At 38.2% G+C, this 27,192-nt stretch overlaps 1 protein-coding gene across 3 annotated transcripts in view; it reads left to right on the plus strand.

Annotated features, from left to right (window-relative positions):
• LOC100012473 (sodium-dependent phosphate transport protein 2B-like) overlaps positions 1-27,192 on the plus strand; it is a 39,314-nt gene that overhangs the window by 3,577 nt on the left and 8,545 nt on the right. Inside the window, exons 2-11 of one of the 3 annotated variants that reach the window (XM_056802505.1) lie at positions 9,698-9,829; positions 11,757-11,900; positions 12,785-12,896; positions 16,285-16,477; positions 17,153-17,248; positions 17,725-17,845; positions 20,407-20,574; positions 24,407-24,523; positions 24,646-24,770; positions 24,877-25,057. In XM_056802505.1, the coding sequence (XP_056658483.1) occupies positions 9,698-9,829; positions 11,757-11,900; positions 12,785-12,896; positions 16,285-16,477; positions 17,153-17,248; positions 17,725-17,845; positions 20,407-20,574; positions 24,407-24,523; positions 24,646-24,770; positions 24,877-24,915 (1,247 nt within the window). In that variant the 3' untranslated portion in view covers positions 24,916-25,057. Of the gene's footprint in view, positions 1-9,697; positions 9,830-11,756; positions 11,901-12,784; positions 12,897-16,284; positions 16,478-17,152; positions 17,249-17,724; positions 17,846-20,406; positions 20,575-24,406; positions 24,524-24,645; positions 24,771-24,876; positions 25,058-27,192 lie in introns of those variants that run through there. The other 2 variants (XM_001366748.5, XM_007496636.3) reach the window with 2 other exon arrangements.

The raw sequence follows: 27,192 nt of genomic DNA on the forward strand, positions 1-27,192 counted from the left end.
TTTGGTCTGGATTTAGACAGTTCTTTTCCTCTGGAAGTAGATGGCACTTTTTATCATGAGTTCTTTGGGCTAGTTTTGGATCATTGTATTGCTGAGAATAGCTATCATTCACAGTGTTCATTGTAAAGTATTCCCATCACTGTGTATAAAGATCACCTGGTTTCTGCTTATTTTACTGTTCCAGTTGTTTAAAGGGAATCCTCTTCCCCCAGCTCATCCGACCTCACCTCCTGGCTGGATGTCACAGGAACTGCTCTGAACAGAGGTCACAGGTGAAGAATCCTAGGAACATGACCTGGAACTAAAGATTATGGGCCCGGTCAAAAGAGAGGTTCAGGGGGGTACCTACTCTCTCTATTCCCTTGGATGGTGTTGTGGAGGACCATGGCTGAGAGAGACAGCCATGTGAAGAAACACATGACCAGAATTAGATTAGATTGGCTTTAATCTCTCTATATATGCTTTCTCTATTTCAAGTTATTATTAACAAACTATGGAAACTAAGACCAGGGAGTTTGTAATTCAATGGAAACAGATGGCAACCACTAGAAGTCTGGAGTTCCAGACCTTACTTCTCCTCTCTAAGTTTGTAGAGCAGCTTTGGGTTTGTTTGCTTTTTTGAAAATACACAAAAGGCCAGAGTAGCCTCAGGGCCACCACCATTGGTCTGATAGAAGCCCCTTGCTTCTACTTACCTACTTATAAGCTTGCCACCCTTTTCATCACCTGATTTTGCTTGGGAGTCCTGTGAAGCCTGATGCTCAGACCGGTAAGATTAATCCCCTTTCCCTAAAACCAACTCAGAGCTGAGTAGCAACGTGGACTGAGAGCCAAGCCTAGAGACAGGAGGTGGTCAGTTCAAATCTGGTTTGTTTCCTCACTGTGACTAGGTAAATCAGCTGTTTCCTCACTGTGTGACTCTGGGTAAATCACTAAGATTGCCTTTAGGTGGCCCCAGCCTTTGTTTAGGGGAGGGCAGGGTGTCACAAGGGAGCAGACTAGGCATCCCTGCCTCAGTTTCCCCAAGCTGTGAGGCTTGTTCTAGGCACGCTCAGGACCTTGCGGTTCCTGGAACCTAATTCTGCAATTGGTTAGGGCAGCTCCCTGTGGAGGCTTCTCAACAGGCAGAATACAAGAAGGAGCTTCTGATCTCCACCCTGAGCTGGCCACTTCCAAGCCCTACAGTGCCCAGGCCATTTTCCCAACCCCCTGGCTCTCTGCCTCATCGTGCCTGGCCAAGCTACAAGACTTCCAGCCTAGAGCTGAGGAGGCTCCTGGTCCTATGAGCACGCAGAGAGCAGGAGTCCTGGGCCCCCATCCACCTGGCTATTCATCCCCAGCCCCACCTGGCTGCCAAACAGAGCTAATCCCAACCCAGGGGGGGTTTCCATGGTCCTGGTTGTGAGGGTGGGACCTGAAGGGCCAGCCCACAAGTTGGTTGAGGTCCCTTTCCCTAGCCAAAGGCACAAAGCAACCAGTACACACAGGTGTAGGCAAGAAGTAAAAAATTACAGGCAATTAAAACAATTTTTAATAATGAAATTAAATTGAATACTTCAAAATGAATTAAATCAAATTGATTCTATTTAAATAAAAGAATTATAATTAAAAATTAATAATATTGAATTAAATTAAATTAAACCAAATTAATAAAATTGAACAAAACCAAATTAAACCAACCTAATTCAATGCAACATTAATTAATCAAATGTATTAATTTAGTGCTTTATTATTTCAAACATTAAAATAAAAATAATAATTAAAAACAACAATAATAATTTTATGATAAATATATATTTATTTTTGGTACTATTGACTTGCAACAATTACTAGTGCCTTGCATTAGTTTCTTATTTAACCCCACTCTAGTTGCTTTCTACAATAAAATTAAAGGGAGTTGTGTCTCAAATTGTTTTTGTTATGTTTTAGGATCCTTTCATTGTTTAAATTGCCCATTCAGTAATAGTGAGAACAGCTCCAATAGGTAGATTAAGACAAAAACACTGGAGAAATATCCTTCTAAATTCAGTCTAAAGACCAGACATTATGGGAAATAAACAGACTAAAACTAGTAAAGTGCCTGAGGGTTCTCCATTAGATAAGATACCATGTAGTTGTAAGGAACAAGAGTTTCCTAAGGAGGATTGGATAACCAAAAAAAGAGATGAAAACATTTTGCAAAGCCAAGACAGATAAGTTGTTTAGTATGGATATATATATATATCCATATATATCCATATATAGTAAGGACAGATATAGTCCTTTAGAAACAAAGTATGGTTCTTTTGAATTTAAGGTTTTAAAAGATTTGAAACTGGCCATTGATAACAAGGATTCAAAAGATTTGCCTACTGGCTCTTATGGGCTTACCATCTTGATAAATCAACCAAGCTCAGTCTCTCATTGCCATCCAGGGAGGAGACCATTCATTCTTTGTTTCCAGACCATTCTGGCTTAACTCCTTAAGTTCTTCCTTCCAAACCCTTGATTAAATTTAACAAGACAGAAACCCTACCTTCTTCCCAGATAGGCTCCTTCTCTAGATCCAGGCCATGATTTTACTTCTTCCACCCCTCCCCCTAACCATACCCCTCTCACCTCCCAGACCACCTTTGGTACCATCTCTCTACCCTCCCTTCCATCTAAGCCTATCCAATCTCTGCCTCACCCTGTCCACCCTTCTTCTTGCCCTGCCTGCTCTTGCCCTGACCACCTAGTTTTTTGTCTTGTTCAGCTTTTCTCTGCCCACTGCCTGAACCCACCCTTTCCTCCCTCCTTGCTCAACTTCTCCCCCTGCCTCCCCTTCCCCTTTCCCTTTCCCTACAGGTCTAAACCCCTTCCCTTCTTTTCCCCACCCTTACTTCCTCAATTGCTTACTCTGTGCCCCAGCCCCTGCTCAATTTCCCTTTGCCTTGCCTCTTTCTCCCCTGCCCCAGCCCCTCCCTCCCCTGCCTGAACCCATCCCTTCCTCTATCCATAGAATTCCTCTTCCTTCCCCCACACCCTCAGCTTCAACCAGAGCAACAAGCCAAGCAGCATTAATCACAGACAATTCAAATAAACGTCTATTCCCTCTAAGGGATGATCCCATTTATAATAAACAAGAGAACTTTGTAAACATTAGACATCATACACCATTATCTCCACAAAACATTGAGAGGTTTAAAAAAAAAAACCTCTTCCTTTGAAGATGAGTCAACTGTAGTCATAAGTATGAAAGCATTTACCACTCTTATAATCTCATTTGTCTTGATGTAGAGAATTTGCTCCATGCCCTGCTAATGGAAAGGAAAAAAATAAACAAGATTCTTTCTCTTGTTAATCAGGCCCAGGGAGAGGGAGTGATTCATTGGTCAACTAAAGATCCTAAGTAGGACCAAAATTTAGAGGAAGATTACTTACAACTCTATCAGGCTAGAAATGCATTAATAAAGCAATGAGAGCTTGTTCTGACAGACCTGTAACGTGGACTACATTTGAAATTCTAAAGCAAAAAGATGAAGAGAACCCATCTCAGTTTATGGATAGGCTGATTGAGCTGGAAAGCAGATATGGCAACCTAAATCTTTCTAGGGAAAGAGATATTAGACAAATCAGGACAAAATTTGTAAAAATCTCCTGCAAGGTGTTTAAGAACTATTTTTATAAGTAACTGTTCAAATGGGGCTAATATGCACCTCAAAGAATTAAAGAGTGGAAGTTTAAGTTTTTGATGAACATGAAAAGAAAGATAAAGAGAAGACTGACTTAGTGGAGAGATTAAAGAAGAAAATGGACACATTAACTGAAAAAGGTTGAAAAAGCAACTGCAAAATAGGGAGAGGTCATAGCTCCTTTAAATGAATCTGCAAAGCAACCACTAACGTTACTTTTGTGGAAAGATAGGTCATATGATTATGAATTGTAGGAAGAAGAATCAGGAAAATAGAAATAGAAGCTTCAGAAATAATAATCACAATAACTATAATAGATCCTCTAACAGGATCAGGGATTATGATAGAGCAAAAGATAATCCACACCAAAACATCCAATATGGGGTTTGTCCTCACGGTGCTTAGTGCAGTAACCCTCCTCAGGGGGTAACACAATTTTAAACACAAGGTATGTGTAATTTCCTTTTAAACACTCCAACAGCTATCAAAATTGGAGAAAAGGACTCTTAGATTCATTTCTTACATGTAAAACCAGCACCTTCTTTTGACAGTGATTGACTGTATCCTGTCACAGGAATTATAATTGCTGCTTATTTGTTTTCTGCATCAGTTGTTGTCCTGTTGTTTTTAAAAAGCTTTTACTTGGTGAAAAAATGATGTACACTCAAACTATGGATCATGGTCAAGTTAAAAAGGAAATAGATTTCACTTTTGAGTGAGAAACCTTTGTATTGTGCCTCTGCTTGGCTAACTCACTGTAATATTGAATGTGAACTATGAATTCTTGATTTTTAACTTTTTATTGTTGTTTTTCTTTTCATTTGCAATAGGATATTTGATTTTTTTCTTATTTTTGGTACTTGAAGTACATGGAATTGGTATTAATGTTTGTTTGTTGTTTTTTTTTTTAATTTTGAAGGATAAGTTTACAATATCTATTAACCCTAATACCAATGCATACCCAAAAGCTTTAGACTATGGAAACCTGTCATTGATTGTTAAATATTATGGGACTTTTACTAATAATTGTGTCTGATTTCAGAAGAAGGGATCACAAAAGAGCCACTGAACAGTGCTAGAAGCACAAGGTCAAAGAGACGAACAATCCTGGTGGGATTGATGAGGATCTGTGCCAAGACAGAGGACTTATTTTGAAGTTAGAGAAAGTGGCTATTTGACAATTTCAGATGCTGGACTTCCCCATGCTAGATTCCTACAAGTACCTTAGTTTGGCTTTCATTTTCTGTCCCCTATCCCTGAGATTGAAGGTAAAATCAGACCAGGGAATCATATTTCCTTTTTATCTCAGGATTTAGTCCCTTCCCTTTTATAGTATGGCAATTTTCTGTAGTCCTGGGCTGATGGGTAAGTACTATATTGCTGAAATTGTCCTGCAGGCTTTTAGGACATAAATCACTTTAATGGGGCCTTGCTTAAAGTCTTGTTATGGGTTTATTCTTTTTTTTTAACTCATAATTTTATACTCATAAGAATTATATATATATATATGCATATATATATATTATCTAGAATTTGATTTTTTCTTTTTTATTTGTTTTTTTTAGAGGGTTCTTTTGACAATTTACATACGTCATAACTCAGCCATATATCCCAGAGTGATTCTGGTGTTGGTCAACACCTTCCTCAGAGGAGGTTGTATAATTATCCTAAAATCCAAGGTTTAAAATCTTTTGGAGAAATTTTAGAAAAAGAAAATCACCAACACCACAGATCATAAAGGAGATCTTTTGGAGAAGATGCCATAATAATGCATATTATTATGCAATAATGCATGATAATAAAAATGTGAAAACCACACACTACATCAAAAAATCCAGAATGAATTTCGGGATATAATAAACTGAACTGAATGGGGGTTGAACATGTTTATTCTGAATGTAAACTCATATGCCAAAGGGGAATGTCCCCAATTGGTGTCCTGTCAATGCATCTATCAATTGTATTTTTGTTATAATTCCATATTGTTGTAATTCTCTCTGGGTAAAGTACAATATTTTATACACCTCTAGCCAGAGAATATTTAGAGGTATAAACTGGTTATGTGAAATGATTCATTGGAGAGACTAGGCATGTTAAATCTCCCCATACCCTCAACTGGGGAGATTTCAACATGCTTGTCCCCCAAAAGAATCACAAGGGGAAGGGTGTAAAAGGAACCCTCTATCCCATAGCTTATCTGACCTTGTTGTGTGGCTGGATGTCACATGAACACTCCAAACAAAGGTCACAGTTGAAGTGTCCTAGAAATATGACACAGAACTAAAGGTTATGGGTATGGGTCAAAAGAGAGGATAAGAGGTATGAAAGGGGGTACCTGCTCTCTCTATTTCCTTGGATGGTGGTGTGGAGGACCTTGGCTGAGAGACACTGCCATGTGGAGAAACACATGGTCAGAATTTGATTAGGCTTTAATCTCTCTCTCTCTCTCTCTCTCTCTCTCTCTCTCTCTCTCTCTCTCTCTATATATATATATATATATATATATATATATATATATGTATATATCTGCTTTCTCTATTTCAAGTGATTATTGAGAGTCAGGACTAGAGATGGGAGGTCCTGGATTCAAATCTGGCCCCAGATACTTCCCAGCTGTGTGACCCTGGGCAAGTCACTTAACCCCCATTGTCTAGCTCTTACCACTCTATACAGTATTGTATACTCAATACAGTATTGATTCCAAGACAGAAGGTAAGGGTTTAAAAAAATTATTAAACTCTATGGAAACGAAGAACCTGGAGTTTGTAATTTAATTGTAATATAGTTCATATAAGTCTTTCCATGTTTTTCTGAGCTCTTCCTGCTTGTCATTGTCATTTCTTATAGCAAAATAGTATTCCATTACATTCATATACTATAACTTTTCCAGCGATTCCCCAATTGATGAGTTCCCCCCTCACTTTCCAAACCTTTCTGACTCTAAAAAGAGCTGCTTTAAAAATTTTTATACATATAGATCCTTCCCACCCATCCCCTTTAAGATATAACCCTAATAATGGTATTACTGCATCAAAGGGTATGTACTATTTTATAGCCCTTTGGGCTTGGGATCAAATTGCTCTCCTGAATGACTGAATCAGTTCGCAACTCCCCAACAATGCATTCATGTCCCAGCTTTCCCATATCCACTCCCACTTTGTCATTTTTCTCTTTTGTCATAATAGCCAATCCGGGGTAGGATTGTACCTCAAAGTTGCTTTAATTTGCATTTCTCTAAATAATGAGTTAGAGCATTTTTTGCATGACTATAGAATGCTTTAATTAACTCATTTGAGATCTGCCTGTTCGTATCTTTTCACCGTATAGCACTTGGGGAATGACTTATATTCTTATATATTCAACTAATTTCTCTATGTATATGATGAAGCCTTTATTAGAGACACTTGTAAAAAATTTTTGCACCATTATGAATCCTTTGTATTACTTTCCATCCTATATACCCATTTAATTTCTGAATTGCACCTTCCCCAAAATGCCCTTTTTTTCCATCATCTCCATCCCCCTTCTAATCCTCTTCCTCTCCTATTTTTCTGTAGGGTAAGATAGCTTTCTATACCTAACCAATTGTGTATGCTCTTTCTTCATTAAGCAAATTACTTTGAGAGTAAAGTTCACATGCTCTCCTCCCCATCTCCCTCATCTCCCCTCCACTATGAACAATCTTTCATGCTCTTTTATGTGAGATAAATTACCCCATTATATTTTCCCCTCCTTCCTCCTCCTAATACATTCTTCTTTCCCATGCCTTAATTTACTTTAATTTTTTAATATAATTCCATCATATTCAACTCACACCTTTAACCTCTGTCGATGTATACTCCTTAAAATTATCCTAATAATGACAAGGTTATTTGGCATCACAAGAATCATCTTCCCATTGAGGAATGTACATAGTTTAACCTTACAGAATGTCTTTTGACGTCTCTTTCCTGATCTCCTTTTTATAACTCTCTCAAGCCTTTTATTTGAGAGTCAAATTTTCCATTCAGCTCTGATTTTTTCATCAGGAATATATGAAAGTCCTCTGTTTTGTTTTTTCCCCTGAAAGACTGTCCTCAGTATTTCTGGGTAAGTGATTCATGGTTGAAATCCTAGGTCCTTTGCCCTCTGGAATATCATGTTCCAGACCCTCTGATTCTTTAATATAAAAGCTGCTAAATCTTGTGTTATCCTGATGGTGGTTCCATAATATTTGAACTGTTATTTTTTTGGCTCTATTTTTTGGCTATAATATTCCTGGGAGTTATCCTTTTGGAATCTCTTTGAGATGGTGACCTGTGGGTCCTTTCCATTTGCCTAATTCTAGTTTTTAAGATATTGTTTTCCCAGTTGAGCTTTTGTACTTCCTTTTCCATTTGGAAAATTCTACTTTGTAAGAAGTTCTTTTTCTCTGTGAGTTTTGTACTCTTTTTTCCAAAGGGCCAATTCTTTCTTTTGAGAAGTTTTTCTTCTCAGTGCATTTTATAATATCTTTTCCCAATTGGCCAATTCTGCTTTTTAAGGAGTTCTCAACTTTGGATATCTGTGGCTCTTCTACCAATAGGCCCATTCTGGTTTTTAAGATATTAATTTCTTCAGTATTTTTGTGCCTCCTTTACCAGGCTATGGAGTCTATTTTCATGATTTACACATATCACTCTCATTTTATTTTCTAAATTTTTCTTCTACCTGTCTTATTTGATTTTTGAAATTCTTTTTGAGCTCCTCAATGAATTCTTTTTTGACTTGAGAGCAATTCATATTTTTCATGGAGGTTTTGGATTCAGCAAGATTGATTTCATTGTGGTCTTGTGAGTTTGAGTGGACCACCAAAATAACAGTCTATGTGGTTTCTTTTTTTGTCATTGTTTCCTGCCTTTTCCTTTTCATTTAGTTTAAAAAACTGTTAAAGTTGGGATTTGTCACTGTGCTTAAGGGAGCACTGTTCTAACCTTTATGTGCTTTGTGCAACTGCCTTCAGAGCTGGCACTGGGGATCTGTCTGCTTTAAGTTCTTCCAAGGTGGAATGATGTGTTTAATACACTCCCCACCTGTTCTCTGCTGCATGAGTAACCCCAAGCACTCCTTTCCCTCTTGGAACTACAAGGGTCCCTTGCTACTCTGTCTCAAGTACTGGTATATGTTGGTAATCCTCCACAACATGCAACTATGCCCCAAGACAGAGACCTGATTTTCCATGTGGGCAAAGTAACAAGAGTCTTGCACCGAGAGATAGCAAAGGAATCTCCTTCCAAATAGTTGTCTGCCTCCCCTTATCCTTTGTGTTTGAGAGTTCCAGAAGCCTTCTTTGATTTTCTTGACCTTTTGTTTTTTCCAAATCAATATTGAATTTTTTTCTAGATCAACAAAATATTTTTTTATAATTTAATTTGGCTGGCATTGAATGAGTAGAATAGTTTAGATATAATTGTCATTTCAATTATATTGGCTCTGCCAATCCATGAACAATAAATATTTCTCCAACTATTTAAATCTGACTTCATGTGTATAAAAAGTATTTTATAATTATGTTCATATACCCTCTGGATTTGCTTTGGAAGATATTTTATTCTATCTATGGCTAATTTAAATGGGTTATTTCTTAGTATGCCATTGCAAGGTTTTATTAGTGATATATTTTATAACCTGCCAATTTGCTAAAGTCAATTAATTTTTAGTTGAACCTCTAGGATTCCCTCTCATATATAATTTTATCATTTTCATATCACCTTCAAAAAAGAATAGTTTTCTTATGTCTTTGCCAATTCTTATACTTCAATTTCTTTTTCTTCTCATTATTATACCTGGCATTTCCAGCACAAAATTAAATAAAATTAGTGATAATGTGAATCCTTGTTTTATTCTTTGTCTTATGGGGAAGACTTCCAAGTATCTCAATTATAAATATTGTTTGCTACTGGTTTAAAATATATACTTCTTTTTAATCTAAGGAAAAATAAATTTATACCTATGCTTTTAAGTGTTTTTAATAGGAATGAGTGTTAAACTTCCTAAAAGTTTTTTTGCATCCATTATTTCTGCAGATATTTCTTTAACAAAGAGAAGAATTTTAATCCTTGTCAAAGTATTCATAAAAACTGTTCCCCTCCTGCTATGTTTCTTCTGTTTTATCTGCTCCTTGGACCTTCTCAGCACTGCCTTTGAGCTTCTTGGAGGTATGAAAAAAATTTCAGGAGGGATTAAATGTTTGTGGGTTGCTTTTTTTGGGGGGTGGGCTTTCAAATTGATTTTAGTTCAGCTCATGGTCAATTAACAAGCAATCTCAACCAAATTAATCTCCCTTCTTTTAAACTATATATTTTCAGGAGTTTCACTTTTTCATCCACTCAAGAGATTTTGACTTGGATGATTCTTGATTTATATTTTCCACACTTTTCTCTTCTCTCCCACCAGTCTTGCATTCAACCCCGCTTACTTCAGCTCTAGTTTCTGGAAGTGAGACAGTTTAGGGATTATATTTCATATCTTGTTCTCTCTTTTCTTTTCTTTTTCTCTCTTTTTGTCTCTTTCTCTCTGCCCCTCCATGTCTACCTATATACTTCCCACTCTCTCTTATCCATCTATCTGGATATAGATATATTGCTATCAGATTAAAGTTTTGGGTTCAAAATCTGTATTTTGATCCCTTGTAATATCTGAAACATAATCTTTCTTTTTATAAATTTAAATATAGGAAATTTTGAAAGTTTGTATGTTTTGTGTTGTGTTGGCAAGAGGAGTGATTTTATATGAAAAACATAAAACACTTGATTTATGCAAATAAAAACAGTGAAGATAAGCACTGGAGTCATTTTTTCCAAAAAGGTCTGCCTTTTGGGCAATCCCAATCCCATTGTTTTTATATTTTTTTCATAAATTCTTCTAGTTGTATCTTAAAACAATCTGTTTTTGTAGTTAGAGCCCCTGCAGTTAGATCAGTGTGTGTGTGTGTGTGTGTGTGTGTGTGTGTGTGTGTGTGTGTGTATGTGTGTGTGTGTGTATTCTCTAACCTGGTCTAGTATCTTTTCTACCTTGTTGACTTTAATTAGTATCATGGTGATATGGTCATTTGTTTTTATTCCAACTATTGGGACAATTGACTTCATCTGTTACTCCATTTCCTTTGTATGAAGCCTGCCCTTCATGTTTCCACTCAGTAAACAAATAATGCATTTCCATTATTTTCAATAAGCTCAGGAGAAGGAATAGAGTTATAGAAAGGAAATGGAAGACCCATCTTTATCTTCAGGAAGGAACTTTGTAATTTTGTTGAGATAACACAACAAGCAGATAGAAAGCATTTAAGGTCTTTATTATACTACACAAATGTATATAAATTTAAATAAATCAAATGGGGGCAGTAATAAGTAATTATATGCCATTTACTATGTACTAGGCACTGTGCTCAGCAATTAAATATTCTCATTTTATACAATAGCCCTGTGAGATAGGTCCATTTTACAATATAGTAAACTGAGGCTGAAAATGGTTAAGTGACTTGTCAAAGGTCACATAAGAAATAAGTTCTCTGAGACTAGAGTTGAAATGATGACTTCTTGATTCAAGACCCAATTTTCTATGCACTGCACTGTCCAGCTATCCTAGGGCCACTCAGACAACAGAGATGCTGAGTAAGAGATAGAGAGAGCCCCTGCCCTCCTACTGAGAGAATCTTTGGGGAGGAGGGTGAAAGAGAGAGAAGAGGCCCTTAGAGACCAGAGTAATTCTTCCAAGGAGCAGAAACAAGTAAGTCATGTATGAGGGGAACAGCAAGTGGATTCGTTATAAAACAGGAGAGATGCTAAACTGGAGTGAGAGAAAGTAACATTAGAGTCAAAGATAATAAAAAGAGGAATTTTGTGACCTGTTAAAATTTGTGCAGAAAAGCAAAGTGCCTAACCTATGCTAATAGAGGAAAACAGGCAGGATCTGAACTCATGGCTACCTAAAACCAAATTCAATCCTCACTGCCCTCTGCCAGCTTTGGCAGCCAGTTGACTGTCCTCCCTCAATCCTCATTCCGCACAGTGACCCCCAGCCTTTGATGTAGCACTCTCAGTCAACCACCATATAACATTTTTAAAAATGTTTTTGCCTTTTTAGGAAAATTGATTAGACACTTTTTCTATGATGGTTCAATACTTTACAACCCTGTGGCTGCCTTCTTGGTGGGTTTGCTGGTCACTGTTGCAGTACAGAGTTCTAGTGTATCCACATCCATTTTGGTCAGCTTGGTGTCATCTTCAGGTGAGTCAGTCCTGAGAAATGAACACAAACACACATGCACAGAGCCACATTAATTAGGCAAGCCTGAATCCATTCAAAGAGTTTCATTCAAATTTTATAATCACATAATTGTTTGCAATGTGCCCTGGCCTTTTAGCTTCATCTTCTTGCTTTTTCATCCATCTGTCAGGCTGAATCTCTTCCTCTGATATCATCTGCCCCCCCCCCCCCCTATTCTTGTGGCAGAGTCAGAAAATTAAGCTCTAGCTGGCAGAATTGGGTTGTGTATTCTTAGGTGGAATCTTCAATGCTTATTGCTTTGGAAGATCTGCTTTGGAAGACTGGAGCTCAAAGTGAAGTACTTCTTTCCATTATTCCTGTCTGATATTTAACCCAGCTGAGTCTGAATAAGTGTCTTTGATGTAGCTACAGTTTCTATTAGAGATAATTCAGACCAGATCTTTTTGAATCAGTGCTTTGTTTTTCAAATGAGCTTGAATCCAACCAGATCTCTACAGATCCCCTGAGTTCCACAGCCCCTTTTTTGGTGGATATGTGTCAGTTTAGCATCTAGTGCAAGGGACAGATGTGGACAGATGTCAGGAGCTAGGCTTCCCTAGAGTGTGGCTATGGAGGAGAGAAGAGGATGAAGCCCTTCCATGGAAGACAGAGGTTTCTAAGTCACTGAAGGGGGAAGAGGTAATTGTGGGACCAGATATTACCACAGTCAACACTGTCCACACCCTTCAACATTGCTGCCAGGGATCTCTGGTTTTCTTACTTTGGCAAAAGCCCCAGTTCCCTTACACTAGTTATAGTTCTGGGTATTTGGTTTTAGGAAGAGTTTAAGCCTTCTTCATATGAATTTCTACCATTTCTCTTAATTGACCTTTTTCCTTTGACAGTGTTGACAGTAGAGACAGCAATTCCCATGGTCATGGGAGCCAATGTTGGGACTGCAATCACCAATACATTGGTGGCCCTCATGTATGCTGGAGTGAGGGATGAATTTGGAAGGTAGGAAGTTTCACCTCACTTGTTACTAGTCATTGTTTTCTCTCTAACTGCAGTAACTACCATTGATTAAGAAAGGTGGGGATTTTCACTCAGATTAATGTCCATTGTTGGACATTAATGCATTGCTGGTGGAGTTGTAAATTGACTGAACCATTCTGGAGGACAATTTGTTACTATGCCCAAAGGTCACTAAAAGACTGCCCTTTGATCCAGTCATAGCACTGCTGGGTTTATACCCCAAAGAGATAATAAGGAAAAAGACTTGTACAAGAATATTCATAGCTGTGCTCTTTGTGGTGGCCAAAAATTTGGAAAATGAGGGGATGCCCTTCAATTGGGGAATGACTGAACAAATTGTGGTATCTGTTGGTGATGGAATACTATTGTGCTAAAAGGAACAATAAAGTGGAGGAATTCCATGGAGACTGGAACAACCTCCAGGAAGTGATGCAGAGCAAAGAGAGCAGAACCAAGAGATCATTATACACAGAGACTGAGACAGTGTGGCACAATCGAATGTAATGGACTTCTCCATTAGTAGTAATACAATGATCCACGACAATTCTGAGGGATTCATGAGAAAGAACTCTATCCACATTCAGAGGAAGAACTGTTGGATTAGAAATAGAGAAGAAAAACAACTGTTTGATAACATGGGTCAATGGGATATGATTGGGGATGTAGACTCTAAATGAACATCCTAGTTCAAACATCAACAACATGGAAATAGGTTTTGATCAAGGACGCATGTAAAACCCAGTGGAATTGCGTGTCGGCTACAGGAGGCAGTGGAGGGGAGGGAGAGAAGGAACATGATTATTGTAGCCAGGGGAAAATGTTCTAAATTGACTAATTAAATAAAATAAAAATAAAATAAAATACCTGTAAAGAGTTTAAAATATTTGGTAGTCCAGCTGATAAGACATCCAGAAATTATATGAATGTAATGACAAAGTACACTTCACAAAAATAAAGACAGAAATAAAAAAACTGGAGAAATACTAATTGCTCATGGGCAGGTTGAGTCAATATTACAAAAATGACAATGCTACGTAAATTAATTTGCTTATTTAAAGCCATACCAAACAATTCACCAAAGAAATCTTTTATACAATTAGAAAAAATAACAAGGCTCATCGGGAAGAAAAAAAAATTAAGACTATCCTGGGAATCAAGAAAGAAAAAAGAAAAAAGAAAGGTAGCCCAGCACTAGCATATATCAAACTATAAAATAATATGGTAATCATCAAAATAATCTAATATTGGGTAAGAAATAGAGTGGTTGATCAGTGGAATGTATTAAGTTCACAATATACGTAAGTGGCCAGAGTTACCTTGTATTTGATAACCCCTTAGATCTCAACTATTTGGGCAAGAACTCACTATTTAGTAAGATTTCTGGGAAAATTGGAAAGCAGTCCAGCAGAAACCAGGCATAGACCAACATTTTACACCATATAACAATATAAGCTCAAATTGAGTACATGACTTAGACATAATGGATGATATCATAAACAAATAAGGGGAGCTTGTGAAAATTACCTATTAAATCTACTGATAAGGGAAGACTTCATGACCATGAGATAAGAAAGAGTCATAGGAGATGAAATATGTAATTCTGATTATATTAAATTTAAAAGATTTTTATGCCAACAAAAGCAAGGAAGATAAAATTAGAAGGGAATCAGTGAACTAGGGAAAAAAAATTTGACAATTTTTTTCTGATAAAGGCCTCATTTCTCCAATTTAAGTGGAATTGAGCCAAATATCATTCCCCAATTGATAAATGTCATAAAATATGAACGAGAATATTCCTGAAGAAAAAAATCAAAACTATCAATAATCACATGAAAAAATGATCTAAATTTCCCAAGGAGATCAAAGAAAATGGAAAAGAATGTATACATTCATATATATATATATATATATATATATAAAACAGCTCTCTTTGTGGTGGCAAAAAAACTAGAAATCAAAGGAATGTCCATCAATTGGAGAATGACTAAATAAATTATGGAATATGACTGTGTTAGAAACTGCTGTGGGGGGCAGCTGGATAGCTCAATGGATTGAGAGCCAGGCCTAGAGATGGAAGGTCCTAGATTCAAATCTGACCTTAGACACTTCCCAGCTATGTGACCCTGGGCAAGTCACTTGGCCCACATTGCCTAGCCCTTACCACTCTTCTGCCTTGGAGCCAATACACAGTATTAACTCCAAGATGGAAGATAAGGGTTAAAAAAAAGAAAAGAAAAGAAACTACTGTGCCATAAGAAACAATGAGCACATACTTAAAAAAACTTAGAAAACTTAAAAAAAAAAAACTTAGAAAGGCCTACATGAGATAATAAAGATTGAAATGTATAGAACCAAGAAAACATTATATAGTGACAGATTTAAAATTTGAAGAACAATTATGAATAAACAGAGAAATGGAAATATGGAAGATATCATCTATATATTTCCTGGGTGAGTCCTTCTTTGGTATGGGAAAGAGAAGAATACGCTTAATTTTAAAAAAAGAAAGAAAGAAAGAAAGTTTTAAGTGGGAAAAATAAAAATCAGTTTCTCCTTGTATTCAGGACCCAGTACCAAAACTGGAGAGTACTGGTTTGATGTTAGGCAATTGGCATGCACTGTTTAACAAATTGATATGCTCACAAATTCAAGGGAAAAAAAAGACTTAAAACACTACTACTGGGTGAAACTGAATTAAACATTAGAATATAACAAAAATATTCTAAAAATGGAATAGAAAGAACTAGCATTTATTAAATACCACCCACCCACTGTGTTATTATTTACCTTATAAGTCTCTGATCTAATTTAGCCTTCCTACAATGAGCATACCTGCTCTCCCTCATGACTTGATGGGACAACAGCATGGTACCTGGGAGGGAAGAACATTTAAGTGAAAAATGAAGAGGTCCCTTCTCGTGTGACATTGGTTGATTAAATTCCAAAAAGTGTTCCTTGTTTGTGAAATGAAAACATCAATAATGTGGTCTACCTGCTTTCCAGAGATGTTCCCCCAGATACAGAAGAGCTTTGAAACAGGAAGATCTACAACAATGAAGGAAGAGGGTGGTATTATGGTGATGTGGACTATATGGTCTTTATTCCCCATGTGCTCTGTCCATTTGGGGTAGCGGAAGGAAGACCTGAGTCTATGGTGTCACTAGTGTGTAGATTTCCATTGTGGAAATCCCACAGCGCTGATGCTTATTGGCAACTTCAGGGCTGGTTTGGGTCACTGGAAGTGTTAAGTGACTTGATCTTGGCCAAAACTAAAGGTGGGCACTGAATCTTGGTCTTCCTGACTTTAAATGATACATTCTTATTCCACACACACTAACAGACTTTCTTTCTTTGGATGTTCTTCCTCTAGGGCTTTTGCAGGAGCTACTGTACATGGTATGTTTAACTGGTTGACAGTGCTGGTGCTGATGCCTCTGGAGGTGATAACAGGCTTGCTCTTCTCTGTCTCCAAAAAAGTAATTCCATCCCTTAAAATCAAGAGTGGAGAAGACATAATGCTCTTGAAACCCATCATAGACCTCTTCACAAACTACATCATCCAGGTGGGCATCAGGACTTAGCCTGATTTTGAATCTGAGTCATTAAGAAGGTGACTTGGAAAGGGAGTTAAAAATATCCTGGCCCAATTTGGTGGGGCTAGTTGGATATTCTTATAGTACAACTCCCTCATTTCATTCCCAAATAGAATGGAGCTAAGGAGCAAGCAAAGAGTTGCTTCTGGTATCACATTAGTAGTTTTGCTCCCCTCTACCACTCTGGACAAAGAGAGACATTCAACTGTGCTACCCTTTGTGCCTGATGATATATTTTTCATAATATGGACATAATGGGATTGCCTTCAAATCAGGTCAAAGGATAAGATCTTTCTCAAAGGATGCTTCATTGTTCATTCCATAGCGATCAAACAATAAGCATTCATTAAATACTGCCACAGCCCAGGCAGTGGGGGGATATGAAGACAAAAATGAGGCATTCATTGGCCTCAAGGAGCTGGCAGCATACTGGGTACCTTAAACAGTGTAAAAGGATTTAACTGGCCTCATCCTAATCAAGATAGTTGTATATATTCAGCACAGTTCTTTGGAAATGAGGCCAAAGCACATTCTGGCTTTCTCTTCTGTACACTGGAACACTTAGGAGAGTAATTAACTTTTTATTCACAAATCATAGCTGAGGAATGGGGCAAATCTTTTCCTCATGTCTGTTGTTTTCTGAAGGTGGATGATGAACTCTTCAATCAAATTGCTTCAGGACATTCGAAGGGAGAAAACAAGAGCCTGATAATGATTTGGTGTAAATATTTGAAAAAAGTGGCAAGTATCAGAAAATGATTCCAAGGTCATACATAGACAGTGGTTCCTCCTGTGATGTTGAAGGACTGCAAGTGCTGTGGGTTTCCTATAAACTCAGTGCCCTAGACCAAAGCTCTAGTCACTCTGCTCTAATTAAAGCTCAGACTAAGGGGCAGAATAAGACTTCTCCAAGATAGGGATAAAGCAATTATCTGCATGAGTCTCCCTTCTGGGGTAACAGAGCTCAGCCTGGGTGCAGCTCAGCTGGCTTTCAGAAATGATCCAGATGTTGTATAGGTTATTTTCTCTTCTTTCAGCAAGTGCCCCATAGCAAGAAGGCTGAAGTCTTCTCTTTGGACTATGGGGAGGATGAGGTAGAGAAGAAGGGGAAGATGGGGATTCAGTGGTCAATGGTGGTCACGTCTTTAGGTTGTGAATTGTATCTTCACATATTACCATCCTTACTAACAGTTTTTTTTCTTTATGGTGTCTTTTAGACTTTAAAAAATGTTACCGTTCCCTCACCAGAAAATTGCACCTCTCCCACTCTCTGCTGGACTACAGGGGACATGACATGGACCCTCATGAATATAACGTATAAAGAGAACGTTACAAAATGTGAGTAGGAAATCTGCTGGAAATTAGACTGCTGAATTTCTAACCCCATTCTCAATTGTTGCTAGAGCCAAAGACAGGACCAAAGAAGTCATGGGTAAACAAGACCTCTGAGGTACAGGAGTATGAAACCTGGGAAGATGTAGAGTCCAGATTGATCAGTCACCTTCTGTACTTATTCCTCCTCTGGTAGCGATTGATAGTGAGATAGATAGTCCTTGATTTGGGAACAGATTGCCAGACCAATAAGGCAGCCTTGGAAAAAGAGCATTGAAGGCCATATCCTTGAGGAAAGAGAAAGTGGGCTAGGTCTCCCTAAGGAACATGCCAGCTCCTTTTTGCCTGGTACAAATGGGTGCCTTCTTTACCTGTGATAGAGAAGACAGGGCAAAGTACTATGTAAATCCTCAGCAAACTTGTCTGGTCTTCTCCATGACACCAGTCCAGTCCTGCCCCTGAGGCATTTGGAGGAATTGGCCCAAAGTCTAAAACAAGACACACAGCTCCTAGAAATATAGGATGCTAGAGAGGAAAACATCTGCTCTCTCATGCAATTCTTACAAACACTGGGGTCATGAAGCAGCTGCCTCTGAGGACTAGACCATCTTGGTTCCTCTGACCCTCCAACATTTGCAGGGCATTGTCAATAGTCCTGACATTCCAAGTGCTGCACCTGCCTGACACAGTAGCCTTGTGAAAGGGAGGAATAACTTGCCTTCCTGAAGTGAAATATTACTATCCGCATTTTCTAAAAGATAAGTGACATCCATAAGGTCCCATAACCAGTTACGGAAGAGCTGAGGCTAGGACATTCCTTGCATGACGCCCCACTGGGACTCAGGTACCATTCCTAGCTCCAATGATGTAAACAGAGCTGAGAGCTGTTACTGCTATTATTAGTATTTGCTTTTCTTCTCCCCAGGCCTGATCCCTCCCCTGCTGGATTTATTTTAGACGTGGGATAGGGGCTACTCTAGGGAGCTTCATTAACACTATGATGTTTCCAGAGTAAAATGTATAAAACTTCCTGCAATTCTATTCTAACAATTTGGTTAATCACAATATATTGAGAGGAGGGAGATTTAGTAAAGACTAACTGGGTCTTGGTCCTCAGGATACAAGTTTCATTCTTGAGAAGCAGGATAGAAAAGCATATAAATCTGTGTGTATTTGTGTGTGTGTGTGTGTGTGTGTGTGTGTGTGACAGTACCTGTGACAGAGAAATATACAAAGACACCTAGATTTGAATTCTAGATTCAGTACTACAATGGAAAGAGGCCCAATCCAAGAGTCCAAAGTCCTGAATTCAAATCCCACCTCTGGTGCGTATTAACTGTGTGGCTATGGGCAAGTCACTTAACTTCTCCCTCATGTTGCTTTTCTCATCTGTAAAATGAGAAGTTAGATTAGAGGATCTCCCAGTTCCCTTCCAGCAATATGCATTCTGCTTTATAAAGTGCAAGACTGGAAATAAAATTCTGCAATGGTTTCAGAGAAAAACAATTATTTCTACCTACCTAAATGTCTAATTTACTACTAGGGAGGAATTGAGGAATTGAGGCTCAAACATGGTCCCATCAGTTTGAATAATCTCCTTATAAAGTGAAGTGGATGATGTTAGGGATCCAGAGTCAAGAAGATCTAGTCCAAATCCAGCTTCAGAGACTTATCTCTGGATGGCCCAGAGCAAGTCGTCACATAATCTCTGTCCATCTCAGTTTCCTCATTTGTAAAATGAGGGAAATAGTAGCATCTACCTTTCAGGGCTATTGCAAGGATCAAAAGACATTCTATTTGTAGAGCATCTAAAAATCTTAAAATGCAACATAAATGTCAGCTATTTCTATTATTATGATTTGCATAACATTTTCAGTGTACAAATCACTTCATTATTATTCCTGCACAATTAAAGTGCAGGCAAGTGATACCACCTCAGACAACTCCATTCCTAGGAAGGGGGAAATGTCATCTGCAGTACAAAGATCAAAGAATGTGGGAGCAGGAAGGATCCCTGGGGGTCATTTAGTCCAATCCTCTCCTTTCAAAGAGCAGGAGACCCAATACCATATAGATGAAGAAATCTGCCTGCTGTTACAGAGAAAGGAGCAGAATCAGGATTTGAACTCAGAATGTCTTTATTTCAGTGAAGTGCTCTTCACTGTTATATTGGGTGTACAGGAGCTTACCTGACAGGGAACCTCCCCACACTGATGTATTAAGACTTTTTAGGAATCAAAAATGGCTTTAAAAAAAAAAAAGTTAGGGACCTTTACCATAAAGGGGAACCACAGGGGTAAGTGTTATTTAACTTAAATACCTTTTACAAGGTTTCTCCCGAGTCTACAAACCTTTTTTGAATTAGAGTCATTTTACATAAGGCAAGCACAACCTAGATCTGGAGATGAGGAGGAAGAGAAAGATGTTTGGGTCACAATGAAATTCTTAGAAAGGGAAACAAAGCTGAGCTCTAGGAAAGACATTGTTAGCTCCAAGAAAACCTTCTGGATGACTCACCCTTACTAGCCATGAGTCCTCTTGATAAATGGTTCCTCTTGTCCCTGCAGGCAAACACTTATTTGTGAACACCAATTACAGTGATGCAACCGTGGGATTTATTCTTCTACCTGTCTCCTTGGTGAGCATGGGTGCAAGTTTGATTTTTCTTGTAAAGCTCTTGACCAGTGATCTCCAGGGACCAGTTGCTGAACTGATTGTAAAGGGCATCAACAAAGGTAGTCATTTCACCATCCCTGAACCCTTCTGTGGGCTGAGCCCTTAGAAAAAAAGGCACCCACTAGGTCTCCTCACATTGTGCTCACTGAGGTACATGTCTGACCCTACTGTCTGAAAACAAGAACTCTAGATGACCTTGGCTCCCATTTGGATTTTCTCCTACTGAATCCATATTGTCTGTTTATTTTGAAGTTGCCTTATTGCATTGGGAATGTTCCTGAGGCCAAGAGAAAGCTCATTGCTATGATGTTGTTCATTGAATAAGAAATCAATGACCCTTAAGGATTTGTTTTAGCTATATGGAGAGATCTAGGAAAATATGAGTAGCCACAGAAAACTGTTAGAAAATTTTTATGTCATATTTAAAATATAGAGAGAACTTTGTCAAATTTATATGAGTGAGAGTCATTCCTTGACTGATAAATGGGCAAAAAATATGAACAGACGATTTTCAGATAGAGAAATCAAACCCATATATAGGTAGATTAAAAAAAGGGTCTAAATTACTACTCAGAGGGATGCAAACCAAAACAATTCTGAGACATCACCTCATACCCAACAGACAGGCTAAAATGACACGTGTTAGATGGGGAAGTGGAAAAATGGCACCACTAATACATTGATGTCTGAGTTGTGAACTGATATATCCATTTTGGAGAAATATTTGGAATTACATTTATAAAACTTAGACCCATTATATTGCATGTATGTCTCCAAAGGAGATTAGGAAAAAAGGAAAATAAACTCTAAGTTCCAAAATATTTATAGCTACTCTCTCTGGTGGCAAAGAATTGAAAACTGTCCATCAATTGGGAAATGGCTAAAAAAATTGTGGTATATGATTGTAATGGAATAGTATGGTACCATAGGAAGCAATGAGCAGGCTGATTTAAAACAACAACAAAAACAACTTGGAGAGAACTACACCAGAATAGTGAAACTGGTAGAACCAGGAGCACAATATGCAAAGCTATAGAATTAATTCAGGAAGGATGAACTGTGAATGTTATTTACAGAAAGTGAACTAAAAGGTGAAACATGAAAGACTTAATTTATGGGTACATGTTGGTCTCCAGTATGATGATTACTCTGATTGGAGATGGTGGGGAAAGGCTGGAACACTTATGGATAGGATTTATTATAGAGATATTATGAAAAGTAAGCTAAGTTTATAAGACAGAAATGTCTATTTCATTTGGTTTTATAAAATTTGGGGAAAAGGCTTCAAAAAAGAAAAGTAAAAAGCAAAGAGAATAAAATTAATACAAAGGTGAGACAGTAAGAGAATGAGAATAAACGAAGGGGGAAAAGAGCTACATTCTACCATGTTTCCCATATGTAGAACATTCCCAAGCCTTTAGTGAGATTATTCCATTTGGGGCACTAAGGAAAATAATGATAATGATAAGAGGGGAGATACTGTAGTATAGTGCATAGAAAGCTGACCTAGAAGCCAGGAAAATCTAAGTTCTAATCCCAATTCTGACACATACTAGTTGTGTGAACAACATTTTAAAAGCTCTTTAGGACACTTTAGGCAAGTCTTCAGAACTCTGTAATACAGAGAATCTTCCAGCTGGCCGAGTTCCCCCACCAGAGAAATCCCTATACCACAGAAATCATAGGATAAGTCATACATAATACCTGTCCCCTAATAAACTCTCTAGAGCTATACACTTAGCAGAACCCTTGCAGAGATCTATGCATTGAACCTTCACATCAGTCCTGTGAGGCAGCCTCATCTGGAAGATGTTAAACAACTCGTCCAGGGCTCTAACATCTCAGGTGGGATGTGACTTGGTCTTTTGTATGCCCAAGTCCATCTTTTTGGTCAGGCATGTATTAGCTGTGTAATCCTGGATGAACCACTAAACCCAGATGAGCCTTGTGGCACAGTACAAAAGAGTGTTCAATTTGCAGTTCAAATGCAGGAATGTTGGAGAAGAACAAGGATGGCAAGGCAAAGCATTGGCTTTGATGGCCATCTCTGACTGACAGAAACACATATTGGAGAGGAAGAGGTATAGGCTTAGCATACAAGATGGCAAAGTAGATAAAGTACTAGACTTTCCATCAGGAAGACATGAGTTCAAATCCTGTCTCAAACACTTACTGTGTAGTCCTGGGCAAATCACTTAACTTCTGTCTCAGTTTACTCAATTTCCTACCTCCAAGGGTTGTTGTGAGGAACAAATGAGATAATGTCTGCAAAGTGGGTAGCACAGTACCTGGCACATAGTAGGCACTTAATAAATGCTCAACTTCCTCTCCACTTCTCTACCATCCAGGGGATTGACAAATTCCAGGAATTCCTATTGCATTATGGGTTTTTTGCTCCCTGCTTTGTGCCAGTTCCCACAACTAACATCTTGGAAAACACTGCTCTATTTGCCAAATGCACCCTTTTTCTCCTCAGCTTCCCTTCATGGTCCTTGATCTCACCTCTTTCTTAGCTGGGTTGTTGCAAATTGGAATTTCAATGGGATATAAGAGGAGTGGGTTCTTCTAATACCCCCCCCACTCACACCTGAACTGTTACAGGCAAGGAAGATGTCGTACAGAAGGGGTACAGTTTGAATTGATCTTGGACCTAGCTAGCTCTGGGAATAATGTGGCATAAGGAATGGATGGGATAAGTATCTATATTATACCAACTATGTGCTGGGTACTGTGTTATGTGCTTATTACAAATATCTCCTTTGTGCAAAGAGGAGTATAAAAGTCCTTTCCAGGCACTTGGCTGGGAACTCCTGAGACACCCGAGGAACCTCCTTGCTGACTGCTTTTAATTGTCTTAGGCACTGTTTTGGCTAGAAATTTTAGAACAAGTTTTCAGTTAAAAGACTATTTCTGGATCACATTTGGAGAGATCTGCATCAAAATGCATTGTTGAACTATGAGTTACCGCCTCACACCTAGCAGATTGGCTGATATGGCAGCAAAGGAAAGGAATAAATGCGGAAAGAGATGTGGCAAAATTGGGACACTAATTCATTACTGATAGAGTTTTGAATTGATGCAACCATTCTGGAAAATAATTTGGAACTATGCACAAAGAGCTTTAAATGACTGACTGCCCTTTGATTTAGCAATACCACTGCTGGGTTTGTACCCCATTCATTACATAATAGGGAAATTTATGTGTATAAAAATATTTATAGCTGCACTCTTTGTGGTGGCAAAAAAAATTGGAAAATGATAGGATGTCCTTCAATTGGGGAATGGCTGAACACATTTTGGTATCTGTTGGTGATGGAACACTATTGTGCTAAAAGGAATAATGAACTGGAGGAATTCCATGTGAACTGGAAAGACTTCCAGGAACTGATGCAGAGTGAAAGGAGCAAAACCAGGAGAACATTGTACATAGAGATGGATACACTTTGACACAATTGATTGCAATGGACTTCTCTACTAATAACAAAGCAATGCTCTAGGAAAATTCTAAAGGACTTATGAGAAAGAATACTATCTACATCCAGAGAAAGAACTGTGGGAGTAGAAACGTAGAAGAATGACATTTCCTTTATCACATGGTTCAAAGGGGAAATAATTGGGGGTGTAGACTCTAAATGATCACTCTATTGCAAATATTAATAACATGAAAATAGGTCTTGATCAATGATACTTGTAAAAGCCAGTTAAATTGTGCATTGGCTATGAAGTATGGTGGGATGAGGAGAGGGAAAGAACATGTCATGCAATCGTGGCAAAATATTCTTAATTAATTAATTAAATGAATAAAAATAATAATTTTTTTAAAGAATTCAATGTTGATCAGAATACTTATAGAAATGGTGACCTTTTTTTCCTTCTCTTTCTATTTCACAGATTTCCCTTTCCCATTTGGCTGGGTTTCAGGATACCTTGCCATTATTTTTGGAGCTGTGATGACCTTTGTTGTTCAGAGTAGTTCTGTGTTCACTAGTACAATCATTCCTCTGGTTGGTAAGTCTTCCTTTTCTCTTCCTTTTCCTTTTTACATGCCCATGTTTGCATTTTTGCATTTGGTCCTGCCATTCACAATTATCCCATCTAGGAAGGAATCCAATGTCTTTTTTCTCCCTCAGGCACCGAAGTGATCAGCCTTGAAAGAGCTTATCCTTTAATCTTGGGCTCCAACATTGGTACCACCACCACTGCCATCTTGGCTGCATTAGCTAGCCCTGCAAGTACTTTACAGGACTCACTTCAGGTCAGGATGCACAGCTTTAACTCTTTACCTCTTTCAATTAAACTCTCTGTTCTTAACCCCCTACTAAATCCTCCCTCAAATCACACCCTGGTTTCTTTCTTTTCAGATGCTTCATGTCACAAGGGGACATTTATTACTCCTGTAGTGACACCTGCATCAGAATAGTGACCTATAGACTATAAAATTGTCCCTACCTATTGTTCTCAGAAGCTGAACTTCCTTAAGAGTGACCAAATATCTCCAATTTGTGTCAATAATAAACAAATTCAAATGGTGAACAATCTAAACTCCTCATCCCCTATCTTCTGCCCTCCTATCAGTCAGAAAAAGGTGACAGGGTAATAAGAGCTTCTGACTTTGATGTCAAAATATCTGACATTGAGGTCCAGCTCTGTTCCTTGGTAGATGACTGCAATGATCAATGTTTTTGTGTCGAGAGGACAGATGATGGTTGGTTTCATGGAGGGAAGAGAAACCTCTTCCTGGAAAGATACTTAGGATCTGTTTGAGCAGAGAGCAGAAGGAAAAGCATTCTGAGAGGGGGAACAAAGGGAACAAAGGTCCCAGTGATTCATGACATCAATGACCACCTTTGAAGAATGCTTTCACTTGAATAGTTGGCATTAGTACAGTATTTTTTCAAACTTAATGGTATGTCTATTAAGATCCAAATGTGGAATAACAGATTGGGACATCTATGTAAACTAGCTGTCTCAATCCATCTCTAGGGTCCAGTTATATGACTCAGTGGATTGAGAGCCAGGCCTAGAGACAGGAGGTCCTGAGTTCAAATTTGAACTCAGATACTTCCTAGCTGGGTGACCCCACTTAACTCTCATTGCCTAGTCCTTACCACTTTTCTGCCTGGAAATCACAGAATTGATTCCAAGATGGAAGGTAGGGCTTTTATTTAAAAGTAAATAAATAAACCCACCCCCACATCCATAAATGAAATTAGATTAGACAAACAGAACAGAAAGCGCAGAAAAGTATAATAATAATATAGGATTTTAAGAGACCCCTCATCTCCTTTAAGCCATGGGAGGTAACCTCAGATAAGGCAGATGAGAATCAAGTTCTAGAAGGCTCAGAATACTCAACCAAGGATTTTAGTTCTTACCCTTCAAGCATTGGGAAGGCAATACGTATTTGAATTAAGGACAGGATGTTATCAGAGTTTTCATTTAGGGAGTATGTGTGTGTGTGTGTGTGTGTGTGTGTGTGTGTGTGTGTGTGTGTAAGTGTGTGTAGGATGCATTAGAGCCAAGGGACCAACCAGAAGGAGACTTTTGAAATCGTCATATGATCATAGACCTAAAGCTAAAAGAGACTTCAGAAATTCAACAGTCCAATCCTCCTTCATTTTTATAGATGAAGGCATTGAGATTAAGTGACTTGCCCAAGATCACACAAATAATACTAATCAGAGGAAAAGTAGCATCATTTTCTACAATATTACAAGTGCAGATGACAAAAAATGAAGATCTACTAGTGTCACTAGGAATGGAAAGGATGGAAATAATAGAAAAGATACTGCAGAGGACTCAAGAGAATGACCACATGGAAGGCAAGGAGGAAGCAGGGGTCAAGGCTGAGATTTGCAGCCTTGACAAGGACACAATGGTGGTGCCCTTAAACTTCTGAGTAACCTTAACTTTAGTATTCTCCTGTCTTCTCTTCCTCTCCTTCTCTTCCTGGCAAAGGAGGCCAAATGGAATTGCTGGTCTATGGGCAGGCTAGGTAATGCCTGGGTAGGAGACAAGTGACGAGTGTGAGAGGCAGGGTGAGAAGTAGATTTGATTCCAAGCATGATGAGACAATGAAATTAATTTTATAAAATAACTAATTCCAAAACTGATTTTGAAAGCAGTTATAATAAAAGTCTCATAGGTTCTGGAATGCAATAATCATTTTTATTAATTTCATTGTTTTTTTTGTCACTAGCACTTAATTCCATTTGGGTTGATATTTTTAATTAACTAGATTGTTTTTGGAATCGCCATGTTGTAATTGGGCAAAAAATGGCTTTAAATATCAACTTTGTTCTGTTTATAAGCTAGGAATCAAGCTATTCATTACATTTAGTTTATTCCTGCATTTCTATTTGCAAATTGGCCAGTTTTCATAGGACTTCAAATTGGAAGCAATCTTTGAGTTTCTCTAGTCATAATTTCATAGAGAAGAGGTTTTTTGATAAAGAACACAGCCATGCAGGTAAAGAAGCAGAGGGGAGACTTCCGGGTAAACATGGCTGAAATCTGGACGCGACTCGCTTCCCCTCCCCAGAACCAAAAGAAATAGACTACCTCAAAAGAGCATAAAAATCACCTTTGGAAGATCGGGGGGACTCTCCAGTACCCCACAGAAATGAAGGTATATGGGGTTTGAACATTCCCACACTATAAGGAGGAGGAAAAGCTCA

The sequence above is a fragment of the Monodelphis domestica genome, chromosome 6 (assembly GCF_027887165.1).
Source record: "Monodelphis domestica isolate mMonDom1 chromosome 6, mMonDom1.pri, whole genome shotgun sequence".
Taxonomy (NCBI): domain Eukaryota; kingdom Metazoa; phylum Chordata; class Mammalia; order Didelphimorphia; family Didelphidae; genus Monodelphis; species Monodelphis domestica.